Below are 24,935 nucleotides of genomic sequence, written 5' to 3'. Positions count from 1 at the left end.
TTCAAAAGCAGAGCTGTGCTTAAGAGACAAGAGAGTGAATTATATATTCTTCACACCAGCCTTCCCCAATCTGGTGGCCAGCAAATGTTTTGGAGTAAAAACTCCCATGTTGTGGAAGGCTCTTCTAAACAGAGAACGTTTTAAGATTTGAGAACCAATAACATAGGGAAAAGTAAGAGGCATGCGGGCAGCATAATAACTGCCTTATGCCCAATTCAGGAATGATTATGAGGCTCATAATCCTTTATTTGATTAATCATTGATCATAATAAACCAGTGTAATATTACCCTTGGGAATATAAGCCTTGGCAGGAGCTGCTTGTGATGTGTGAGTCAGCTAGACCACAACAAATTCAATGTGAAACTATTTTGCAAATATAATTTGATTGCAAGTGTGACTAACATAAAAGGTGGAGCCCAAACAAACCTCTGAAGATAAACGAAACCCAAGGGACTGGATACAGCTTTCAGAGGTATTTTATACAAGTGCTGGGCTCAATTTATAGGAAACAGGATCATGTCTCAGGGAAATCTCATTGCAGTTGAATTTCTGGATAGTAAAACCTTGCGTCATTTAGTAGCTTCTACAGTTAAAGGCAGATAAATGAGCTACTTTGTATATTTTTAACATATAAAGAACCTTGCTGATGGCTGAAATGGTTTACAAACTGAATTTGGATAAGCTATTCAGGGTATTCCTTTCCCACCTTAATTTTGATACTTGGGACAGACACATATTGTTTAGGTTTCAGATTTCAAGAGAGGCATAGTCATGTTAGTTTATTGCAGAAACTTGTGGCACCTTAAAGATTAACTAATGTATTATGGCATAAGCTTTTATCCGTGTCCACTTCATCAAATGCATGAAATGTTATCCTCAGTTGGAGGCGTATGTGTGTGTGTGCGCGCACACACACACACACACACCTTGGTTGGAAGGGTTGTAAACGTGAGGTTAGAGGGAAATGAAATGCAGAAAGTACAGTGACAGTTGCGTTATCAGCAGTACTTAACAGCTGTCATTGATAAAACAGTTTTGATGGTACAAATATTCAGGCATTCCTAAAACAATTAGCACATATAATGTGCTTTTAAAAAACCTATTTGTCTGGGTTCAGTTCACAACCAACGGCACTGGCACTCTTGATGGATTGTAATTCATGACTCCCTTTAAAGTTCCCTTGCTCCAGGATGCTCACTTCAAGGTCATTGACAGGGTGTCCTGGGAAGTTGAAATAACCCCCTACTTGTGTTTGAATATTGCCATTTCGGATTTATATATGCAATCCTAAAGGGCAGACTATATAGATAGATACACACACACACACACACACACACACGAGAGAGAGAGAGAGAGAGAGAGAGCATAGAGGCCAGAAGCTCAGTTCATTATGGTAAATCCAAACATCCATTACAATAGAGTCAGAGAGAAAAATGGACTATATGCTGTTGCTCTGTGTGGGCTGCTGTTGAATTCCTCCCCACTTCCCTCTTTCTAAGGCATCATACATAGAATTACCAAATTGGTTGATCTATCTATCTATCTATCTATCTATCTATCTATCTATCTATCTATCTAGAGACATCTGAAGGCAGCCCTGTTTAGGGAAGTTTTTAATATTTAATGCTGTATTGTTTTTAACACTTGATTGGAAGTCGCCCAGAGTGGCTGGGGAAACTCAGCCAGATGGGCGGGGTATAAATAATAAATTATTATTATTATTATAAATTATTATTATTATAAATTATTATTATTATAAATTATTATTATTATTATTATTATTATTGGGGGTGTACGTGTGCGTGTGTGTGTGTGTTACAGTTAATCAAAAACATAGGAACATACAGTCATACCTCGGGTTGAATGTGCTTCGGGTTGAGCGCTTTCGGGTTGCGCTCTGCGGCAACCCGGAAGTAACGGAGCTCGTTACTTCCAGGTTTCATCGTCCACGCATGCGCAGACGCTCAAAATGATGTCACGCTGATGCGCAGAAGTGGCAAAACACGACCCACGCACGTGCAGACGCACCGTCGCATCTTACATTCCATTCAGGATGCAAATGGGGCTCTGGAACGGATCCTGTTCGCATCCCGAGGTACCACTGTACTGCCTTATACTAATTCAGACCATTGGGGTATCTAGCTCAGTATGCCCCCACCATCTGGCAGTGGGACTCCAGGACTTCAGACTCAGAGTCCTTCCCAGGCCTTCTTGGAGATGCCAGGGGTTCAACCAGGCAAAGCAGATGCTCCACTGCTGCCCTATGGCCCCTCCCCAAACCACTTGATAAGGTTTGGGGTTTCTTAAATTATTATTCTTCATCCGGGTGAAAACTTTAGCAGTGCTGTAAAAACCAATTATCATATCACAATAGGGAATGTCTATGGCTGCCAAACGTTTTCCATAAAGCTGTGTGTCCCATAATATTCAGTGAAGTCTTGAGCTTTGTTGCTGCTTTCTAAACAAACCCACAAAACTATCTCTGCAGCCTTGTGGTTTATCTTCTCAGATATTGTTATCAGGCGGCGTGACCTCCTCCCCAAACCTTGGAATCCTTCTACATTCAGGGTCTCCTTCTATCCTCCTTCTCTCAATGAGGTTATCACTTTGTGCCATTCTGAGCTGAGGGAGGAATCCTCACTCACTGAAACAGGCCCAGCTGAAACGGAGAAACTTGCCATTAGTCATCCTCCTCCTGACAGGTCCACTTACTAAGAAGTAGGAATGGGAAGCGTCTTAGGGAAAAACTATGCAGCCTGCAGAATAAGTAGAGGCAGAACATGCCCTGACCTTGTTCCGAACTGTGATTTATTGCAGCATATGTCAAGTGCTCAGCAGCATTCTGTCTTCTTCTTCTTTTCAATTCTGATGAATTGGTTAGCAGACACAAGCATTTTGGGTCCCATCCAACCAGCACTTTTAAGTCACATTGATTCCAATGGAAGAGTAAACCTGGTCCATGGGAGAGTAGACATATATAGGATTGCACTGTTAATCACTCCCACTGAAATCCACATGCCTTAGAAGGTTTAGATTTGGTTATGTTGTACTAAGGATCTGAATTTGCACCCTTCTCGGCTCGTCCCACCCTCACTCCATGAAAATGTAAAATGCCTAAAATGTAAAAATAGAGGGCTTGGGAAATCAAAAACAGATTGGTTTCAAGCCTTCTGGATAGCATAGTGTTACAAAGGTGTCACACAAACACACACACACACACACACACACACACACACACATCTGCCAAGTGACGCACGAGATTCCAAGGGGTTCCACGCACTTGCCAAGGGTCATGTTCCCGTTGAGAAGCAGGACGTGGTGGCAGAGGCCATAGTGTCTTTGGGAAATAGTTTAATTACCCATATTTACACCGGAGTTTAGATGAAGAGAGTGCAGATCTTGCAGCGCTGTCACCTCAAGATCAGCTTGCTCTTCACAGCAGCCCAGCATTGCAGTCAGAGTCATCCTAAGCACCACCCCTTTGTTGCTGTTTCCCAGCCAGCTCTAAAAGCACCTGCCTAGTGTTCTCCCTTTCTTCTCCTGCTTGCCAGAACACCTCTCCAAGCACAACACCTCCCATTCAGTATGGCCTCCTCCTCCTCCTCCTCCTCCTCCTCCTCCTCCTTCTTCTTCTGTGATCACTCGTAGCCAAGTAAGATTGTCTTCCATAAACACGGTTTTAACAATGAGTCCGTAAGTGACTGTGGAGGCCAATTCTGGACCCACATGTCCTTCCACTGTGGGGACATAGGTTTCCGGACAGGAGTTGATCACAGTGTGGATTTGCCAAGCGTGCCTTCCTCTTAGCACGTTTCTCCCTTGCATCCTGAGTTCGAGTGTCTTCAGAGCCCATGGCACCTTTGGTAAAGGCTGTTCTCCAACTGGAGCACTCGCAGACCAGTGTTTCCCAGTTGTCAGTGTTTATACTACATTTTTTAAGATTTGCCTTGAGGACAGTCTTTAAACCTCTTTTGTTGACCACCAGCATTACGCTTTCCATTTTTAAGTTCAGAGTAGAGTAGTTGCTTTGGAAGATGATCATCAGGCAACCCCAGCACAGACCCAAACACCTCCTCTGATGTGTAGATGCCTGGCCATTGTTTCATAACAGCCTACATTCAAGCAGCCCAGCCAGGCTACTTTGCATAGGCTAAACCAGGAATTTCCATGTTTGGCACAGTTCAGGGGAACTGCTACAGCCTGTATCTTCCCTTCAAAGTCCCAGATATTATCTAAATCCTACCATTTATTAATTCCTAACATCCACTAACAGACTCTGGTACCCTGGCTATAACAATAGCATGAACTTCACATTTAGTTCTTTCTTTTTCTTTTCTGTACATTTTCTTAAAGATAATTTATGTGATTCATCACAAGCTCTAAGGTCTACTACTATCTTTGCCAACCTGGTACCTTACATAAGCTCTGGATCACAACTGCCATTAGTGCCAGTCAGTTCAGATCCGATGGCTGTGGCTGATGGGAGTTGTAGTTCAAAGTGTCTGAAGACCCTTAGTTTTAGTTTTACAACTAAGCTTTACTTAGAGAAAACTTCTTGAAATTAATGGGCCTAACCTAGTCAAGCTCAGGGCTTTTTTTCACAGGAGCTGAGCTCCAGCATCTCTCAGGTGGGCGCCACTGCCATCCTAAGAGAACAAGGGAGAAGTTCATGGTGAGCTCTGACACCAACTTTTATAGAAAAAATAGCACTGGTCATGCTCATTAATTTCAGTGGATCTGCTTTGAGCTGAAGACCCCACCCCACCCCGCCCAGGTTGGCCAAGGCTGATCTACTAGCAGTGCACTGTTAATAGGTAGCTTTTTGTGCAGAATGTTCTTGCTAGCAGTTCCACATTTGTAGAATTGCCAGCGCAAGTTTGGGCAAGAGCTCAATGACGTTTGTGTCCGAATTTTCACTTTTTGAAATATGGCATCCCCAATGTGACACACAGTCTGAAAAAAGTTCCCCATCCTGCAGTGTTTAGTGTATGTGCCAGCCAGCATGACTTCTGATTAAAGTGTAAATCAGATGTCTTAAAACATAAACGTAAGAAGCAAAAAAATGCTTTTTCCTAACTCTTAATAGACCACTTCATACACCCAGCGAAATAGGATCTCACTCCAGAGGTTTCCTTCTTGAATGTTGTGAAAATGGACGCTTGATGTGCAGAGATACAACATGCATCAGCAAATGCAAACCCTGAATAGCAAAGCACAATGAAGATTGAATAGGTATGTGTCACTGCGCATTTGCAAAAAGACAGAACAAAAAAAATCTATTTTTAAAAATGTATTTTTCATTTAAAATTTCTTGGTTTACAAAAGTATGTGCAATGTCTCTTTTTTCAAGTTACATTTTCTACAGGTCAGTTTCATTTGTTGAGACATTAGTGTTACATTAGGAAGAAGAGGGGGGGAAGAGGTGGAGGGGGCCACGGTGTGTGGGGGTGGGGTCCGGTGGCAATGTTTCTATTTTACTTAATGTAAGGTTACCAGATTTTTTTTCAATGAATCTGAGAACACTTGTTGTTTGCTATGTACATGTGAATGCTGAGAAAGCTGTAAATCCGGGGACTGTCCCCAGGAAACAGGGACATGTGGTAACCTTAACTTAATGTATGTGTGGGGTTTTGTGTCAGCGTCGCTTGTGCAGGTTCTCTTTGTTTTTCGCTTGTGTTCCTCTGTTGGTGAGAGAAGTTGGAGTTGGCCTAGGGTGTGGTTGCTTGTTTGTGATTGGCTGTGGTGAACTTTGTTTTCAGGTGTGAGTGAGGTGGGTGGGTGGGTGTTTTGGATCAGGTTAGCCATATTGATTTGTATGCTGTTGGTGGATTCTTGTCATTGTCTTGTTGGGCTGTGTATGTGATAAAGGGGAGCCATACCAGGGTGAAGGCGTCTTCTTCTATTTGTCTCTGTGTCAGTTTCAGTTTATTGGTTAATTTTTCTAGTAGGGCTGTTTCCCATACTATTTGGTGCCATTGGTCCATGCTTACTCCTGACAGGTCTCTCCAATGTCTGGTTATGATGTTTCTGGCTGCTGAGAGTAGGTGGGTTATGAGTTCTTTCTGATGCGAGTGGGCATTATTGTATTGGAAGGTAGCTCTCTATTCTGTGCAAACAGCAGCACACTATATTTTCAAACTCTCCATTCATCTTGTTTATTAATTAATGAAGTACCTACTACCAAAATGGCATGGCTTAAACAATGAAAAAACGGAAGCAATACCCAAGAAATAACTATAGAAAAAACATTAAACATTTGAACAGAAAGCCTGGCACACTTCTCAAATGAAACCAGTGGGTTTTGTTTCAGTGCACCAAACTCTGCGCTCAACTGTCATCACATAATTCCATTTATTTTTGCTCTAAGACATCTTGTAGCAGTGTAAGGAAAATCACTAGCCTTCCCTGAATCACGGCCAGTGAGGCAACTCACTATCTTGGCATCTCTTTTTCGGATGACATCAACACCCACCAAAATATCGTGAATTAATCTTGAACCTGATGGCTCCAGCCAGGTTGTGTTTTCTTTCCAGACTGTCAGGGGTCCTACTAAATGTGGTGAGCTGTGTAATAGAGAGCTGCAGGGGAGGAATCCAGAATTGGATAGGGGAACCCCCCAAAAAAGAAACAAGTTCTACATTGTCAAAGTGCCATGGACAGATCAGGGATGGGGAACATGTAGTCCTCCAGATATTCCAGCCCTGGCCATTGGGCAGGGATGATGAGAGCCATAGTCCAGCCACATCTGGAGGACCACAGGTTCCTCACCCCCCCAGCACAGATGACATCAGTCAACCAATCAACTTTTAAAAGGGATGATTAATTCTGATTACTCAATGTAACACAGTCGTTTGATTCATTTAAGGCTATATTTCTAAAAATTTGATACAAAATAACGGTTGGCCTGTAGATAATGTTTTGGGTTTATTGGCACTTCAAAATTAATTACCACATACTGAAGCAGGGGGAATAACTACTGTTACACGAACAATAAGGGTTACAAAACAGGCTGCCATTGGCTATTTCTCTACCATCAGTTGCATTTGGTCATTTTGGCAAAACTTCGTGCTGATTGCAAGGCTGAACTTGATGGTTAACCATTTGACCCACATGCTATTTCATGCAGCTACGGAGAATAAGGAAGTGTGCAACAACCTCTGCAACAGAAGGGGGGAAATTCCTCTAATAAAAGAGTTATGTAAATACACCTGGAGTTCCCGTATATCATGTTTCATTTACCAAGATCCAGGTGACCTCTACTTATTAATTAATATACCATTAATTGTATGGAGGACCTTATTTATTTGACATGACAGGGGTGGCCTTATATTTTCAAAACAAGGGTTGGCAGGTGTGCAGCACCCCAAGCCTAATACTCAAGACACTAAATCTGTACACATTGTGAATTTAAAGAATCCCGGGGCTGCCATTTGTTAGGAGTGCTGGAAATTATAGTTCAGGGAGGAGCAAACTACAGTTCCCAGGAGTGTTGGGTGTGCGGGTGCTTTAAATGTATGGTGTACACACAGCCTCATTCAGCTGCCAACTCTTAAAAGTCAAAAATCCAGTGCATGGGTAAGGCCTTTGAGGGTGGCCCAGTGGTAAAGGGATGGACCTGGAGCTGTGAACATCAAGGGAAAACCAGTTGTCCTGGTGAGGAAGAGGGAAGCTAATGAATAGCACAGTAGTGTTGGTTCATTCATTCAGCCTTTATCAGAGGCTTACCAGAGCTTCTGGGCCTTTAGCAAGTGCCTGACCAGGGTCATTACTGCAGTCAACCAGGTTTGGAGGGCTCCCTGTTCCAGCCTTTTCTCTGGACTTCCACTGCCCTTCTTTCCCCACCTTGAGGGGCATGTTATGCCCTCCCCAGTTTCCCTACCCTTCATTCTGGCTGGGGCCCTGTAGCTGTCCTCCTTCCCTCCCTTCAGAAAGGTGAATGAGGAGGCTCCACCCTGCTCCTTCCAGCAGAAGTGGAGTCTCCAGGCCACATCCAAACATGGTCTCCTCTGGGATCCTACAGTTGCTACTTGGTGGTAGGCATGGGGACCTACTTAAAACACAGGGGCATAAGGGTTTGTGCTGAATTCTGGTTTTAACAGGCAATCATAGTGTGAAATAATATTGGCAAAAGGCGTTAGCACAAAGCAAAACTGTTTTCACTGATCCTGCTGTGTTAAGGGAAATTGCACTTCTCTTTGACAAGATAGTCTCTGACCCTTTCAACATCTGGAACTTTCTCCAGATGCAGATTAGTCTGGCATGCAAATCTGAATATTGAAATGGTCCTGACTTGACTGTTATTGTTGTTGTTAATGTGAGTTAACTGCAGATGGTTCCACATGCCTTGATTAGGCACAGCTTACACGGGAATACTGTGACTCATCACAGCATATACTTTGCCAGTTTGGAGAACCATATCTTGGCTTATGAACAGGCCATCCCCCTCCCTCCACATGAAACCCCTTTGTCCCTTCCTTATTGCAGTTAAACCAGGAAGTTTCTGGGTAAGCCAAGGGCACCCTTCCATTCGCACCATTGCTTTCCCCCAGTAAAATGGCAGTCAGATTTTCCATGGATTGCCATTTGTTCTGATTTAGCTCTAAAGAGGGGTTTCTTGTGGGGAAAGTGGTAGGGCAAAGGCAAAACCGCTCAGACTCCTTTCTAGAAAACCTAGAGCCACCCAGACCCGTGCTTTCTAGGCATGGACGAGCCCATAGTGTCCTCATCTGAACTAGGAAACGATAGTTGCTAGCTTCAGAAGGAGGCAGGGTATTAAAACAAGTTCAATGCTTTAATAGGCTGCCTTGTAATTTTATATTCCTTACTGTGTGTGTTAGGAGTGCCTCTCATATTTGGAAGCAGAGAAATGTCAAAAAGTGATACAAAAGTTTGGCTAAAAGCAAATTCTTATCCTCACAATCTACCCAAGACGACTTCATAGCAAAATGTTGCTGGGGAAAAAAGGCTAATCACATCAGGGCAATCTGCCTTTGGATGGCAAATCTCTTGTAAAACATGGACAAACATTCAGTCTGGTGCAGCCTTTGTTGCCCGCCAAGTCTAGTAGCTATCAAAATATCATGGAAGAAATGTCTGTTTGTTACTTTGAGGTCACAGGAGTAAACAAAAGTGGGTGGAAAGACAAAGTAGAAAAACATTGTTCCATACTTTTTAAAGAGAAAAAACTCCACTCTTGCTAAGTCTTCATTTTTCTTAACGCTGGTTTTAAAATTGGACAACTGGACATTCTTAAACAGAAATGACAACTTTAGTTGCCAATAGTTCACAACGGAAGCTTGATTCCAATATTAAGAAGAGCAGAGTTGTAAGCGTTCTGGCTTGCTGCCAATAGTGCAATAGGTCGCAAAACATGTAGATGTTACAGCTGGTTGGAAGAGATACAGTGATCAGCAGACACTGCATCACATTCAGAAAAAGAGAAATTTATTGGGGAGCCAGATGATCCTACTCTGGGCATACACTCAATGTTTGGAGAGAGGAGTAGACATAGCATGCAGATATTCACCCCACATGATCAGGAATGCTCCTTGGGGATCTGTTAGGCAGGGGGTGTCTGCTCAGCACAGCTAAGCTGTATGTGCAGAGTCCTTTTTCAAAAGCCACACTGACAAATTTGCAAAGGCAGGCCAAGGAGGTGTGCAAACCTCGTGTGGGGCAGCTAGAATAGTCCAAATTTCCCCATCAGTGTGTTTGCTGTATGTGGGAGATTTTCATTTCAACACCCCTTCTGTACTAATTGTTTTTGGCAGTAACTAAAGTCTAGGGAACAGTGGGATTCCTCACAAGCTGCACAGGAAATTTATCAGTTTGAAATTTGTTGAGTCACGGCATATAAACCTCCCTGAAAAGTAGCTGTTTCTGCATTCACAGTCTCCCCCTGCAATGTGGAGCCACAGGAGAATGTTAAGTTGCAGGCACATGAGTTGGCAACCAATCATACATGCCAAGAGCTCTCTGCACGCAGATACTTCAAAAACCACTGGGCTATATTTCCAAATGAGAGGTATAGTCATGGACTGGTTGGATGCAGAAGAATGGTGGGGGGGGGGACCAGCTGGGGGACCCCCAAGGGAAGAAGGCTCAGAGCCCAGGGATTGGTGGTGGGACAATGATGAGCAGTCAGAGGGAGAAGACTGGGAAGAGGACATGTCGGAAGCTGAAGAAGTCACAGGGTTTAGTGATCAGGGAGAGTCCATGGCAGAGAGAGAAGCAGGGGAGGGAAGCCAAGTGGCAGAGATGAGTCCAGCTGGTGAAGAAGCCAGGTTGTCTCCCAGAACCAGAAGAGGCATGAAGTGGGAAGGGGCAAAGGCTGACACTTAGGTACACTCTCAGGCTGCTTGGGGGAAAAACCAGGAGGGATAAACATTGAGAAGGGGGAAAGTGGTTATTACAGTGGTACCTCAGGTTAAGTACTTAATTCGTTCCGGAGGTCCGTTCTTAACCTGCAACTGTACTTAACCTGAAGCACCACTTTAGCTAATGGGGCCTCCTGCTGCTGCCGCGCTGCCAGAGCCCGATTTCTGTTCTTATCCTGAAGCAATGTTCTTAACCTGAAGCACTATTTTTGGGTTAGCAGAGTCTGTAACCTGAAGCGTATGTAACCCGAGGTACCACTGTATAAACAATGACCAGAGGTTTGAGTAAGCAGGGAGGTTACACTAAGGGGGGCAGTGGCAGTTTAAAACAAGGTTTGACTATAGCAAGAAGATAATTTGGAAAGGCTGTGTTAGCTTTTTGGTGTTAGGTGTCTGCGTTGTACCCACCTCTGCTATTTCTCCTGGTTAAAGGTGGCTTGTTAGTTGGTGTTTTTTAAACACTTAAGTGTCCATCCAAGCTTTACTCGAACCTCTGCTATTGTTTAATACTGCCATTAAAACCACAAGATGGGGACAGATCTGGGGTGTGGAATTAAGCTGGATCCTAAACCTGTTCAGTTCGGCCACGTACTTCGGCAATCTGGCATGAATTAAGCTGGCAAAAGGGGTGATGTAACTCAAACGCCATTTTAAAGGCTTGTTTTCCTTCTGCCAGGACCATGTTTAAATGAAAGGAAGTCACAGTGAAATAAAGGAGGCTTACTTTCTTGCAAGACTGCATGCCTCCCTCTCCTCCCCTGCACCCTGACCACCCTGTATTTTAGATAGCCTTGGGTCACTTTTGGGTGGTCCAACCCAACCCAGAACGGTCTCAGCCCAATTAAGCCAAAGCCAAGATCCATGCAAATTTACGGTACCCAATTTAGTTTCACATTCAGTTGAATCTGGTGTACAGCCCTAATCAAGGCAAACCAGAAAATATGTTTGTCTGTGTTGTAATATGTTGTAAGAATTCAATAAAAATAATAAATATATATTTTTTAAAAATGTTCTCCGTTTGGGCACCTCCAACATGAAATAACACAAGAAACAAAATATACATTTTTTTAATTAAAATAATTGTAAACCTTTTATATACAAAAACTATGTACAGGGACAAAGCTACTAAGGCTGCAACTTAGTGATTTGATGATTTGTGGAGACCAACACTTTATCTTGTAGCTCCATAAGTATACACTTTACTGAAACTTCTGTTGACTCTCAGCAATAGCCATTCAGATGATTCTTGATAATGGCACCATATAAATAAACAGAACATTAGATATTTCAGAGTGGAACATAGTGCCCATCTGAAAAACTGATGACAATAAACTGAAATATGTTGTCAGGAAACCACTAAAATGTCCTATGAGTAAAATTCAGAAATGCCTAGTACACAGAACTATATGTGTATCTGATTTTCACATATTATTGAGTGAAACATATTTACAAAACTGAGGCCCAGATCAGAGACTTCAGATCACAAAAAGGGACGTCCCCATGGAAATGTTTGGTTGAATGCAAAAGCACAAACTTGTACTAAATGTCTTCAGTCAGTAATTGCCTCACCAGTCTTCCAGATGTATGCAGTGATGACAAGTATAAGCTATGGGTGCAATTAAAATATTTGCCATTTTGTTAAAGGTGCAAAGCACCTTTTCATGCATATTGCATGTTAAAGTACTTTGAGTCCTGATCATATTAAACGTAGGAACAAATTAAGGTGCAATAATGACTTAATTGGCTCATGATACAGTCAAGCAACTGAGTGGGACGCAGTTCTACCACAAAGATATCTTTGCTCATTTGCAGATGCTGTACTCTTGAATTGGACTTTCGGGTCTAAACATTGAAAAGAGTATTAACAACGCTTCCTGTTAGGTTCAGTTTCACAGATGACAAAAGAAATAAAACTGCGCAGCCTTAGTGGTTAAAAAACAAAAACAAAAAACAGCTTTACATGCTACAAGGTATGGTGGGCAAACTTGGTCTAAGGGACTCCAATGTGAAATCCAAGCTGGTTTTCATGTCCAGTGTAATTTCTGCAGAAAGGAGGAAAAATTGTACACAATTTAATTGGGGATAGGGTGAGTGCAAAGCATTATTATTATTTTATTAATTTTATCCCAAGAGCTATAGTCTCCACCACCCCACCCTCACAAACCTAACATAGGTCTATAATTAATCACTGCTCACTAATAAACCCAGAGGTCATATCAAGGGAGCTAGTGCAGCGCAAGCTCTCTATGCTAGTTCAAGAGATTTACTACAAGGACTGCAGTATAGGACTGCAGCATGGTTTTAGGCAAAGCCATCATTAAAATAAATCAACAGAATAGCTCAATTGAATGTGCTTATGCATCTTAGGTCCAGAACATGATATGATAATGTGAAGATGGGCAATTTATATGACCCATATGTACTCTGAAAAAGCAGATTTTTGCAGAGCTCTGGTGGTTTTGAAAACTAGAGGTTCCAATTAGGAACCTCCAGAATCAATGGTGTGGTATCCCCACATTCTTTCATTGCCCTGAGCATCACTTAACAGCACCAAGATGCCATATCTTGAGTATACAAAGGCTGCCCCAGATAGCCCTTGAGAGAAGAGAACAGCCCGCGGATTGAGGGCTTTCTGTACTGTATTTGGGCTATTTTGCGTAAGATGCATTTTGTGTACAGTACACAGTCTGGTGGCTGCGAATGCAAGAAGTGGGTTCACACACACATATTCATCACTGGGCGACTGGATGACATGCATACACAAATGCTCAAAAAGCACAAACCGAGCATAGTGCCATTAATGTCTAGAGACTTGCGCATGTGGACTGAACTCACTGCTTAGCCTCAAAACTGCTGACTAATCGCTCTCTTTCCTGAAGGTTGTTTGGAGGATTAAAGTCATAGAGGTGCTTGTGGTGGTGTGGAGTTGCACCCTCCCGACACCGGCACCATGGCTGCGCTTCCTTGAACAGGGTTGGGGCAGGGCAGCCAGCAACCTAGTCAGGGCTGTGCAGCTGTGCCAGAGGTTCCACTGACTTGGCAGCCGTGGTCCTGCTGCTGAAACTACATGGCCTGACCCTGCTGCCACCTTGCCTCAGCCCTGTCTAGTATGCAGCAGTGATGCCCCAGTGTCTGGATGGCAGCTTCACAATTCTGCGCCGCCATCCATGCCTAACATATGGATAAAACAGCATACATGGCTGTATGTGCCACCTGTCCTTAGGACAAGATAGGAAAGAAATGTAAATGAATAAATGTCACAGTTTGGACCTAGCATCCTCACTGTTGAGGCATAAGGGCATTCACTGGGTGCACACTTGGTGAGTTGAGCTGTTAACTAGATTATTTTTCCTGCCTTTGGCTGTATTCTGAATGTAAAACGGAAAGCATTTATACCTGCATTTGTTGTATCAATGGCAGCATCTTGTTCCTGAAAGCTGAAGTCAAAGAATAAACTTGACATGCCAGTCTCATTGATCAGGAAACCTTTCCCACCAACACTGGTTGGCTGCCAAGTGGATGACAGTAGCTCCTAGGAGACAAATGGGGGGAATACTTTAAATCACCTGTCCATATCGGTATTCGGTCAAGTTCAACAGCCACTGTCGTCCGTTTTTCAAATCAATTAAGTTATACAGTAAGTAGTAATTCAGCAAATTTTTGTTGGCGTGAACGTTTGTGACCTCCGTTTGGTCAGGCCAAATGGAAAAGGGCAATGGACGCAAACACATTTCTTATTCTGCATCTCTAATTCAATGAATGGAATGATGCACTGACTGCTTGTGCCAAGTTCAGACACGCAACATTACAAAAACCCCAGGAAGCGTGCTCTCTTTTTACTCATCTGTAATGCCAGCTCATTCCCCCTAACAGAGAAGCAGCTGCAGAGCCTCTCTCGGGATATGGGAATGTTCCTGCTCATGCAGCCTCTCTTTCATCCCACAAAGGACTTTCAGCTCCCTGGCCTGCAGGAGCAGCAATGGGATGCTCACCTATGGCAGCTGAACTCCCCACAAGCATGCTTGACTCAGGGCTCAGAGAGTAGGTCCAAGCTCAGATTTCTGTGGTCACAGCTTAGTGATGGTTTAGCCCAAGCAAGAGTAAAGCCTTTAGAAGCATAGGAAGCTGCCTTCTACTGGGTCACACCATTGATCCACCTAGTTCCTTATTGTTTGCCCTGACAGCAGCTGTCTGGGATGACAAGCAACACCTCCTCTGGGGACTTCAGCAGGAAGGGGTGCTGACTGCAAAGCACCTTACTCCAGTGTGCGCCTTTCAGAAAAGGAAAGATCGTCTTACCTGATACAAGTTACCCGATGCAAATTTATCTTCATCCTCATCGGTTCCTGTAGGAAGAAGAGGGAGGAAAAAAGGGCACTCAATGAAAGTCAATAGTTTTTGCAGACTAATTTTTTATTACAAGTGTTTTCCTATCTTCTACCGCCAACCATAACTTCTAGTCGCATGACCCAAACAATATAAAACTGACCACTTATTTACACAAGCAACTTTACTGGCTTCTGTAGGATTTACACTATTGTAGCTAGCACAAGAATCATTCCCTTTCCAGGTTACATAAATCCTGCCATCCTGTTATTTTGGGTTCTTTCTGTTAGCACAGTTCTGATCAATCAGCTGCCCCAACACTTATGAACAATGAAACACCAACCATCAGAGGAGGATGTGATGGGCGACACTTGAAATGTATACAAGTCGTTTGTGCTGTCTGGCAACTGATGCTCCAGCGAACATCCCCAGTCAGTAGGGTTTAAGTTACATGAGGAGAGATCTGGGGAAAAAAATCATACAAACTATGTCAGAATCCTTATGAAGGAGGTTCTTTCCTAAGATTGCACCAAATAGTTGAAAACAGTTTCATTCCAAGCAAACTGGGGGGGGGGGGGGGGGAGAGAGGGAGAGAGGAAATAAATAAATAAATAATCCCACTTTATCCATGTCCTTTTCTTTTGAGACACTTTGGTAAGTCACAAGGAGAACCTCTCTTGGGGATATTAAAGCAGAATATAGGCACTCTAAATAGATAGATAGATAGATAGATAGATAGATAGATAGATAGCAGGAAACTTGACCACCCATGACCCATCTTCTCTGGCAAATAGCAAACATTTGGGAGTATGTTGGGGTGTGTGTTTTAAGGCTTCATCTTGTTTCATTTGGGGTAATAGGAACACCATGTGCAAACCACAGAAACAGATGACTCAAGTTGTAGCTCACCTCCTAATGTGCTCCCCACTTCCATTTTCTCTGGTTGGTAGCTGGGAAGCACATAGCTACTGTGGTCGTCCGGCAGCTGAATGCTGTTTGTTGCACTGACTGTCTCTTCTGTCTTGAAATCGTCCACTGACTGCAGAAAACAAAGACCTCTTTTATCAAGATGTGTGTGTGTATTTATATATGTGTGTGTGTGAGTGTGTGTGTGTGTGTGTGTGTGTGTGTGTGTGTGTGTGTGCTGAAAGCATCACTTAAACCAATCTGGGGTATCCATATCTCAAGTACAGATGACCCATGAATTTTTTAAAATCTAATTTTAGCCATAAGCATCCCTTTAAAATGGGTCTTCCATGCAGAAGACTTTGGCACAAGCAACCTGCCAGTTCTTCGCTTCTGAGACTAGTTTTGGCTGGTTTCATGGAATTATCCATCTCATTTTGTGGAAGCTTCTAGGTCAAAAGGCTCTTCCTCCATTCCCAGGCTTCTCTTACACCTACCAGGCTCCTAAATTGGAAATTACTTGATAGCCTCCTGTGCCTTTTTACAACCCAATCCACACTCAGGCCCCCAGCTGTGCCAGAGTCTGTAAATCAGATAACATCTCATCCTGCATAGAGTCAAGATGTAATCGACTCACACTTCTAGAGACAGGGAGTTTTACATTTAAAGAGACCAAATACCCACTCCCCGGAAGGCCACAATTTTATCTCTCCCACAATGCCTCACATCTGTGTGAACCAGCATTTAACATACCAAGATTTCCCAACTTCACTACACATGCAAAAGACTTTGGCACAAGCAACCTTTCAGTGCTTCTCTTCTAAGACTAGTTTTGGTTGGTTTCATGGAATTATCTGTTTTATTTTGTGGAAGCTCCTGGGTTGCAATCCTAGAAAGCCAAAGCTTGAGTGGTGATGGCAGAAGGAAGTTGTGAACTCTGTCAGAAGTATTTTGGAAGTTCCCTGAATATGAACTCTGTCCCATTCTAGGTTAGGATCAAGTTATCCACAGGCTTTGAGTTCCATGTGAATGTTTCACTTGCTTGACGATAAAGGGTAAATACATACCTTTCTTGCATTCTTGATTTTCAGGGACTTTGATTTCTTCTCTGCCAACGAAAAACAAAAGTGTACAGATTTAATACAATGAAATGCATTTATGAGAAAGAAAGAGAAGCTGCAGAGAACATGGACAGTACCAACAAATTCAGGTGTCATCAATTTTATGGTACAAAGTAACTTAGAATACTTGAATCATTTGTGGTATTCTCATGTATGCTTTGTAGGCTCTATCCCTAACAAAGATTCCCCATTATTTTTTGTAGAATTTCACAGACCATAAAAGCAAACATGTGATGACCTTGTCATGGAGGCCACAAGACTTTGCCTGGTAAACACCTTCTGTACTGAGTTCCCTTCTTTTGCCAAGAGTGAGTTTTTATGGCATTCGGAAAACCAACTTTAAGAACATAAGAAGTGCCTTGATAAATCAGATCAAATTCTCTTCTAGTTCAGCATCTTTTGTCTACAGTGGTCAATCAGATACCTGTGGGGAAACCCACAAGCCCTTTCCCATGGTGGGTATTCAGAGCCAAGCAGTCTGTGATACTAAAGACAAGACATAGCCTTATTCTCAGTGAATATGTATTCCGTTTTGGAAATGGTCCCTCTCAATGACTTGCAAACATACCTTTCTTTGGCGACTTTGCCGAGGGTTCCAACATCCTGTAGACCCGGACAGCACTGGAACCTTTGCTGATGCTTTTGTCCTTCACCTCTTCAATATCAGGCAATGAATTCATGGCGCAACGGAAATTTGCCTTCCAGGTTTTAGGGTCAGGTTCTTTATCGCCTGGTTTGTACCTCCCTATATAATGGCAACATAAATCTGCATTGAGTAACCTAATCCAGATATAGCCACTAAGGCCCCAATCCAGGCACTCACAGCCTAAAAACTCAACCATCATATGCAGGTGCTCAATACTGACTCATCTAAAAAATAAGTAAATATGGATACATTTCAGCCTGTGTGACTCAAAGTAACTTGAACACAAGCAAATGTTATTGTACATACTTCTTTTTGTTTGTGGACAGCTGGAGAGTCTGCCCATATCTTTACAACTGTGATTTTTACTTTGTATTTACTTTTTCCATTGCCTAAAGAGCTCTTGTTTATCGGGAGGCTGATAAAACTTTAATAATAACATTGTTTGTCGCTATCTACCAAAAAAAGCCTCAAGGCCATTTGCAACAGTGAAATATACATGAACGCAGTTGGTAACAATAATCATAACTACATCCTAAAAAGAAACAAACCAAACAATGTCAGCCACACTTGGCTAATGAGTCTGGCGCTTGTGCCCTTTTTAGGAGGGCTAGCCTACCCAGGGGCTGCAAGCATTCATGTGACCCGGGGGGGGGGGGAGAGGCGGGGCTTAAAGCAGATACCTCTTTTGCTGATGTAAATACACTCTCCCCAGAAATGTAATGGTACTGGCCTCACTTATGCCTACGCGAAGGACACTGTAGAAAACAAATTGCCCTGACAATGGCCCATACCAGTATGAATGGCCCAGTTTCTGAAAAGGCAGGCGTCCTTTTCCAGCTCCCAGCCATGCTTGGCCGCGTGTTTCCATGGGATCTGGAACAACTTTTCATCCTACAATTCAACAGTACAGATTTTAGTGGGCGTGCCTGAATTACATATGGAAAACAGTATCAAGAACAACCCAAGAAGTCAAAGGAACTGAAAGTATTGCAATTTGATTGGTATTTCTCTGCCTGCCTGTGCAGTTTCTCTACAATACGACATAACATGTACAACAGACTCTGACGTATGATTTTGTTCCATACAGTATTCTGGGGATGCTAACCACAGAGAACCCTACCGGCTTGGTAATCTTACACATCTCAAGAGGGTTTAGCATTTATTTTCTCTTATTAATGAGTATGAAAGGAAGAATCAGCATTAAATCTCAGCTACAGCAACTCATTCACTGAGGTGAGGTTTATACAGTATCACTTTTAATTAGGTTTGCATGCCAAGTTCCTCCCAACTTTTTAGGCTTGATACCATTAAATTGTTAGGGTTGTATCCGACTTAGACTCACTGTAGAGCTATAGAAGTCTATGGACTTACAATAGCTTTGGGTTTACTCTAAGTATGACTTAGTGGGATAGAACTCTTAGGATGATAACTTGTGTCACTTGAGCATTGGATAATTTCATTTTCCTAGATATGGAATTCTCAGCAACATTTACTACTGTCAAAGACAATCAGCTGCTGAGCTCTCTTTATTTTTCTGAAATTTGCTTCTGGATTTAAAAGCAAAAAAATGCAGAAGGCTAATATTTTTAAAGTCAGAGGAAAAATGAAAAAGAAACCCATACCTTATTGATCCATTGGAGTCCAGGAATTTTATTGGAATTAATCTGCAATTCCATCCAAGGCCTCATGCGCATTCTTGTTTGTGGCATATTGGATCTGAAGGAAAAATAATTTGAGCTTAGAAGAAGACTCAAAATTCTGAAGGGCCAAATGCCTGCTATTCATAGAATTTTACTAGAATTGATATGTTTTCACACAATTCAGACTTATAAGAGATCTGTGTTTTATACAAATCAGTCTTTTATAGAATGCAAGAAGACATGATATAGACCCCTGCCCCTGGGAACCTCTAAAGAGTTACTTAAAAAATAAGTGGTGCAATCTGAATTCAGTAGCAACTTTTGAATAAGCTCTGCAAATAAATGTTAAATGGGTTAAATAGATATATCTACACATAGATGCATATTAATATTTTATCATGATTTTACTGATAAGTTTAGGTAATAGGTTTATCAGAGTGAAAAGATGTTGAGAAGAACGGGAAGTTAAATTTATGAAGATATATACTTCTTTGTTGGAATTTTTATTTTAATGAGTTTGATCTACAGACTATAAATAGTCTTTGATGTACCGATGTAACTATGGTTAATTAAGAAGAAGAAGAAGAAGATAGAACCCCTGCCCCTAGGAATTTACAATTTAAAACATAGGGTTAACAACAGAGGGAAAGCAAAGTGGAATCAGGAATAATAATGCTTTAAATGTATTCTTTGTTATAGCATAGGAACTAGGGGTTATATTATTTTATTCCCCTTAAAGAATAGGTTCAGTGACTGGTCAAAGGCAATCCAGACATCTTCATGGCTGAGGGGAGGGATTTCAACCTGAATTTTCTCTTTCTAAACCCAACACCCCTGTCATTAAAACCACATGGGTTTTCAGTTCCCCAGTGTTCCAGAATCATTCCTCCAACCCCCAGCCCCAATCTTGTAAGACACTAACTAAAATGCTCATCTTGACTTTGCTAGCTGAACCCATGCAGAATGCCAGTTGCATATTGACCGAAGGTGGTATCTAAGGACATACCAGAGTAATTTAGAAATAGGTAGAGAGGCTGCCTTCAGGTAGTGTTGCCATCTCAGGAGCAGTAAAGCTTTCACTTCAGGGTTGGATTTGTCCAAAATGCTGTTGGTAAATGCTTGGAAACCACTGGAATTAGCAGAGCTCGCTTGTTATCTGCAATGGCTCCACTCTGAGCAAAATTGTTGAATACCACCCACTTTGCTGCCTGTGTCAAATTAAGTGAAGGTCATAACGTGCTGCATATTATCTGCTGGCGTCTGGCAACTCTGAAGGAATGGTTTTCAAACTTCTCTCCTATCAACATCTCTGCTATAGAATTCTCAAGCCGCTGTCTGCAGCAGATCCCCAATGAACTGCCAAGGATGTTAGGACATGTCTAGGCTGCACACTTTGTTCACAGAAGGCACCAGTCAGGCCTGTTGCCGGGGTTATCATTTCCCGGCTAGAACTGAAAGGGTGGCCTCCACTCCAAGCCGTGGACAATCTGCCATTACTGCTCTTCTCACTGTGGGACCCTGGATAAGGCCCAGGTTCCTTGGAACCACGGCCCTAATAATTTAAGTATGCTTTTATTCAACACAACTTCTTACAATCATATGGGAGTTCTATCCTGTGGTCACAACCACCTCAAATATTCATTGCGGAACTGTGGCCACTGTAGCTTTCCAAGAATTGTTTCCCTGTTCAACTGGGCAGGCAAATTGGTTTTGTTAACTGTGCCATGCTTCAGACAAATTAGCAAGAGATTATTATTTTTCTGCAGTTAAAACTGAATGCTGGCAGCTAATGTGTAATGTGACTTAAGATGACCATATTGCTTGCTGTTTCTTGGTCCTTTCAAACCAAGCAATCATTGCACACTCAAGGAATCATTACTCTATTTTGAGCAAACATTTGTTACTGTAAGAAAATCCTTTTGTGCTCTGAAGGACGGAAAATTTATCCATGGCACTGTTAACTGAAAGGACTGGATATGCTCATTAGCACATCCGATCAGTAGAGTCTACATACATTGGGCAAAGAAGAAATTCTGGAGAACCTGAAGCCTTTTTGTGCAGAAAAAGCTGACTAAGGAAGGTGGAGTACATGGAGAAGACTAACCCGTTCCATGTACAGAAAGAAATTTCCCCCTCATTCTTCCCCTGCCTCCCGAAACACTGGAACCACTGAAACTTGTACTTCTTCACTATCTACACAACCAACTTTCACATGTCACCGCCATGGCTTTTTGTGTGTGTGCAAAGACTAGACAAATTGTGAAGGTTGGCTCTGTCGATATTAACAAGCTACAAAAGTTAGGAATGCAACCTTTGTAGTTGCAGGCAACATGCCTCCAATTCCTAGATGCTGTGGACAAACAGCGGAAAATGGCTTTAACCACCATACCCTTCCAACAGTTTTCAAGCTTTCTAACTTCAGAGAATGCTTTTCCACATCACGTTTCCGCCACAAGACTCCTATGCGCAGCAGAGAATTGTGGAGTATGTTCTTGTACATACACATGCAGTTCAGTCATGAAATACACGGATCAGGCCTCTTGGGCCTCATTGCTGCTCTGCGTAAATGCAGCTGTAACTACACAAGAACCTTACAAAGAGCAAAGGAAGACTGGTAGTTGTGGGTAAACTGAATCACATGGAGGCTTCTCTGCCATTACTGATCTTTTCTTTGAAGAATCCCATGGTAGGTTTCCTAGGGGGATCTAGTATCCCTTGCAATACAATTTAAAAACACTGTCCTCTGTTCATCGCCACAGGTGCATCTGACAGCACGCTGTATACTCTCTAGTCTGTGAACTGCCCTGTCCATTCCACAGTTGTGAAAATTGGCAGTGTGGGTTACTTTAACCAAACTGCGTCCGTGAAGACTGCATGATTGTATGAGTCAGTGTTGCCTTTTGGTTAAAGGCCGTTTAAGAAAAGCAGCAGAAATCACCTCCAGAGGCGACAGCCGCCAGTTACCTCAGCATAATCCTGACACAGTAGTACTAGAAAGGGCAAGACATATTTGGAAACAACCAAAGGCTAAGGCACTGCATTTAACGAGCGTTCCACCATAATAAAGTAAAATAAGCTACAGCAACCTTCCCTGTAGACTTACTGTGGGAAAGGGATGAAGAACTGTGAAGCATTTTGCACACAAACAGATTTGGAAGCAAATCCCATTCAATTCAATGGAGCTTAGGTTCAGATTAAAGGTTCAGGAAGAGGGGATGAGCACAATTAACTGCTTCAGTTCCATTGATGGGACTTAACCGCAGCTCTTAAGGAGAAGGAAAGGCTGTTTCACATATTATAAACTCAGGGGAATGTTTATAAGGCAGCAGGGGATACACTGGGGAGAGTTGCCACTTGGCACCAGTCAACACAAGCCTTGCCAATTTCCTCCATGTACTCCTCTGGATTGGGGCCAGAGGGACCAACAGACCTTGTAACAATGTAGAGTTTCTAAGGAAGTTCCAGATTTCACTCTTTCCGTCCTTCATCGGAAAGGTCTATAAAGAGTCCCAGAATGTCTCCTGCTCCCTAGAGATGGCCTGCTGCTCCAATAGCTAGTTGAAGAGGAACAAGCGTCTGTATGCAACATAGCGATTACAGCCCTTCAAAATTAAGACAAAAGGCTCAAGAAGAGCTGCCCTGTGCTCCACAGAGCTAAGTGCCAATTCCACATATCCTACAAGCGGATATCGTTCTTATTCAGAGGAATTTTGTTCTGGCTGCCTTCCTGATTGCTCGCTGCCAAGTATAATACATGTGTTACACTAACCTCCATGGCTCCTGTATTCCACCAAGTGAAGTAAGGACACTTCTGCATGTATCCTCACTGCATTGGGTTTGTTTTGCCATTCATTTGTTGTTGTTTTAGAGTTTCTGGAACACATTTGGGCTGTAAATCTTACATAAGCTTTCTTGTATAAGGAACTCCCCTGAGTTTACCAGCAAACATGCCTAGGAGTGAGCAGTGCATTTCTTCTTTTAAAGTTTGGGATATGATGTTGCCCTTCCTTTGCTCCGAACTCGATAAGAATTAATATTTAGAGGAGAATTTCAAACTTTTTTTTGTTAAAATCAGAAAAATTAAGTTCCACTTCCTTCAGCAGATTTTCTTCAAAGACGGAGAAAATTTTCTGTACCTGTTGCTTCCTAGTCCTGAAGACCTGCAGCCCGTCCTAAAATTCCTTCTAAGGCTCGGGTTATCTTTTCTGCCGATCCCTCTTCACATTGAGGGAGGGTGTCAAAGCAGCTAAATACTGTTTTGTTCTTTCCCCTCCCTTCTCTCTCTCTTTTTTTTACAAACTTTACTTCCTGGTATAACAACAAAATAACTAACACCACCCAGTACTATCCCTCATGTTGCTAGCAAATTTCCCCTGGGAAACACTACATTAAAAAAAAAAAGGTGGCCTATTAACTGTTTGCACCCTAGCTAACGAAACGATTATTGATGCAATTAAAAACAACATTTCACTACAGCCAGAATCATCCTAGTCAGGAAGGAGCCACGCCCACGTGGCCTGGATCTTGCGAGCACTGGACTAGATTCCGTGCGCGCTCTGCATCCGGATTTTCTCTCCTGCCTTCCGTTGATTGCCTTGTTTCACCATGAGATCTGGCTGACCTCAAGGCGCCTCCAGATGCGTTGCTGGTTTTGCAGGTAGAAGCCTAGCGGGCGCCCCGCTGTTACCCCACCCCGCGTTTACCCCATCAGCCTGCAAAGGCAGCTAAACTACTGGCTCTGAATGAAAACAGCGGCACTTGACTTTTGCAGGATCATTCACACAGGATGGTAAAAAAAAAAAAGTTACTCATTAAACTCCCCGCTTGCTCTGCTAAACTTAGCCCGGCTGCTGCCTGCAGCCTTCCGCCTTTGATCTCCAGGAAACTGAGGACACGCTTGTCTGAGAAAGCGGCTTGCAGCGATCTCAGCGGTACTAGAGGCGCCCCATCCGCCCGCTCCCTCGATCCCCACGCGGCGCCCCCGCTCCCCGATAGAAGACGAGAAAGTTTTCCTCGTGCAGCCGACCGATCTCGTGCGGAGAGCGGGGAAGCATGGTCGTCGGTGCAGAAGTCCTGCCTCTGGGCTTCCCAAGCTAGTGTGCAGCCGTAGGACTGCAAACCTGGAGCGGCGGTCCTGTGCACCCTTAACTAAGCGAGCCAGTCCCCTGAGGTCTCTCTGATAGGAGCTGAGCTGCAACCCACCTTCCTACTCTTGTCCCGGGAGGATCTGGCGAGCGCTCCTCTGCTGCGCGAACGAGCTCCTTCCTTGGCGAGAGAACCGCGGCTTCTGCAGCCGCTGGACCAGGAGCGCCTGTATGTATGCGTCCAGCCCTCGGGAATCCCCGGGCAAGGGACAGGAGCGCGCGCCGCGCCCAATCAGCGGCGGGGAGCCCGCGCCGCGCCCAATCAGAGCGCGGAAGGGAGTATGCTGCCGGCGGAGCATCATTTCGGGGAAATCAGCCGCTTGTAGTGCTAGAGCGAGGGGAAGTCCTGCTTCCATTCCTCCCCCCACGCCCCGTTCCCCGGCCGGCAGCCGCCAGCTATTTTGCTGGGACGGACACGCGCACACATCACACACACACACACACACACACACACACACGCTGCTTAAGAATCTTTTGACCACTTTTGGGACTCTGGAAAAGCCCTGCCAGCCCCAAACCCCAGCCTGACACATTGCCCAACAGGTGACAACGGAAGGAACAGGACTCTTAGGGATTACATATTATATTATTATATTATATTATATTATATTATATTATATTATATTATATTATATTATATTATATTAATTATATTATATTATATTATATTATATTATATTATATTATATTATATTATATTATATTATTATCATATATCATATCATATCATATGATGGGACACGGGTGGCACTGTGGGTTAAACCACAGAGCCTAG

The 24,935-nt window shown here is 43.1% G+C and overlaps 1 protein-coding gene across 1 annotated transcript; it reads right to left on the bottom strand.

Moving 5' to 3' along the window:
* Positions 1–11,430: 11,430 nt before the first annotated feature.
* On the bottom strand, positions 11,431–24,364 carry IRF1 (interferon regulatory factor 1). Its single transcript, XM_028717987.2, has 10 exons — positions 24,219–24,364; positions 18,999–19,092; positions 18,168–18,267; positions 17,299–17,475; positions 16,677–16,717; positions 15,613–15,742; positions 15,047–15,166; positions 14,677–14,723; positions 13,774–13,909; positions 11,431–12,419 (listed from the first exon to the last, which is right to left on the bottom strand). The coding sequence occupies exons 2-10, from the start codon at positions 19,083–19,085 to the stop codon at positions 12,334–12,336; spliced, it is 924 nt and encodes a 307-aa protein (XP_028573820.1). The 5' UTR covers positions 19,086–19,092; positions 24,219–24,364; the 3' UTR covers positions 11,431–12,333.
* Positions 24,365–24,935: the final 571 nt, after the last annotated feature.

This window comes from Podarcis muralis, chromosome 2 (assembly GCF_964188315.1).
Source record: "Podarcis muralis chromosome 2, rPodMur119.hap1.1, whole genome shotgun sequence".
Lineage (NCBI taxonomy): Eukaryota > Metazoa > Chordata > Lepidosauria > Squamata > Lacertidae > Podarcis > Podarcis muralis.
This window is presented reverse-complemented; position numbering and strand designations above follow the sequence as displayed.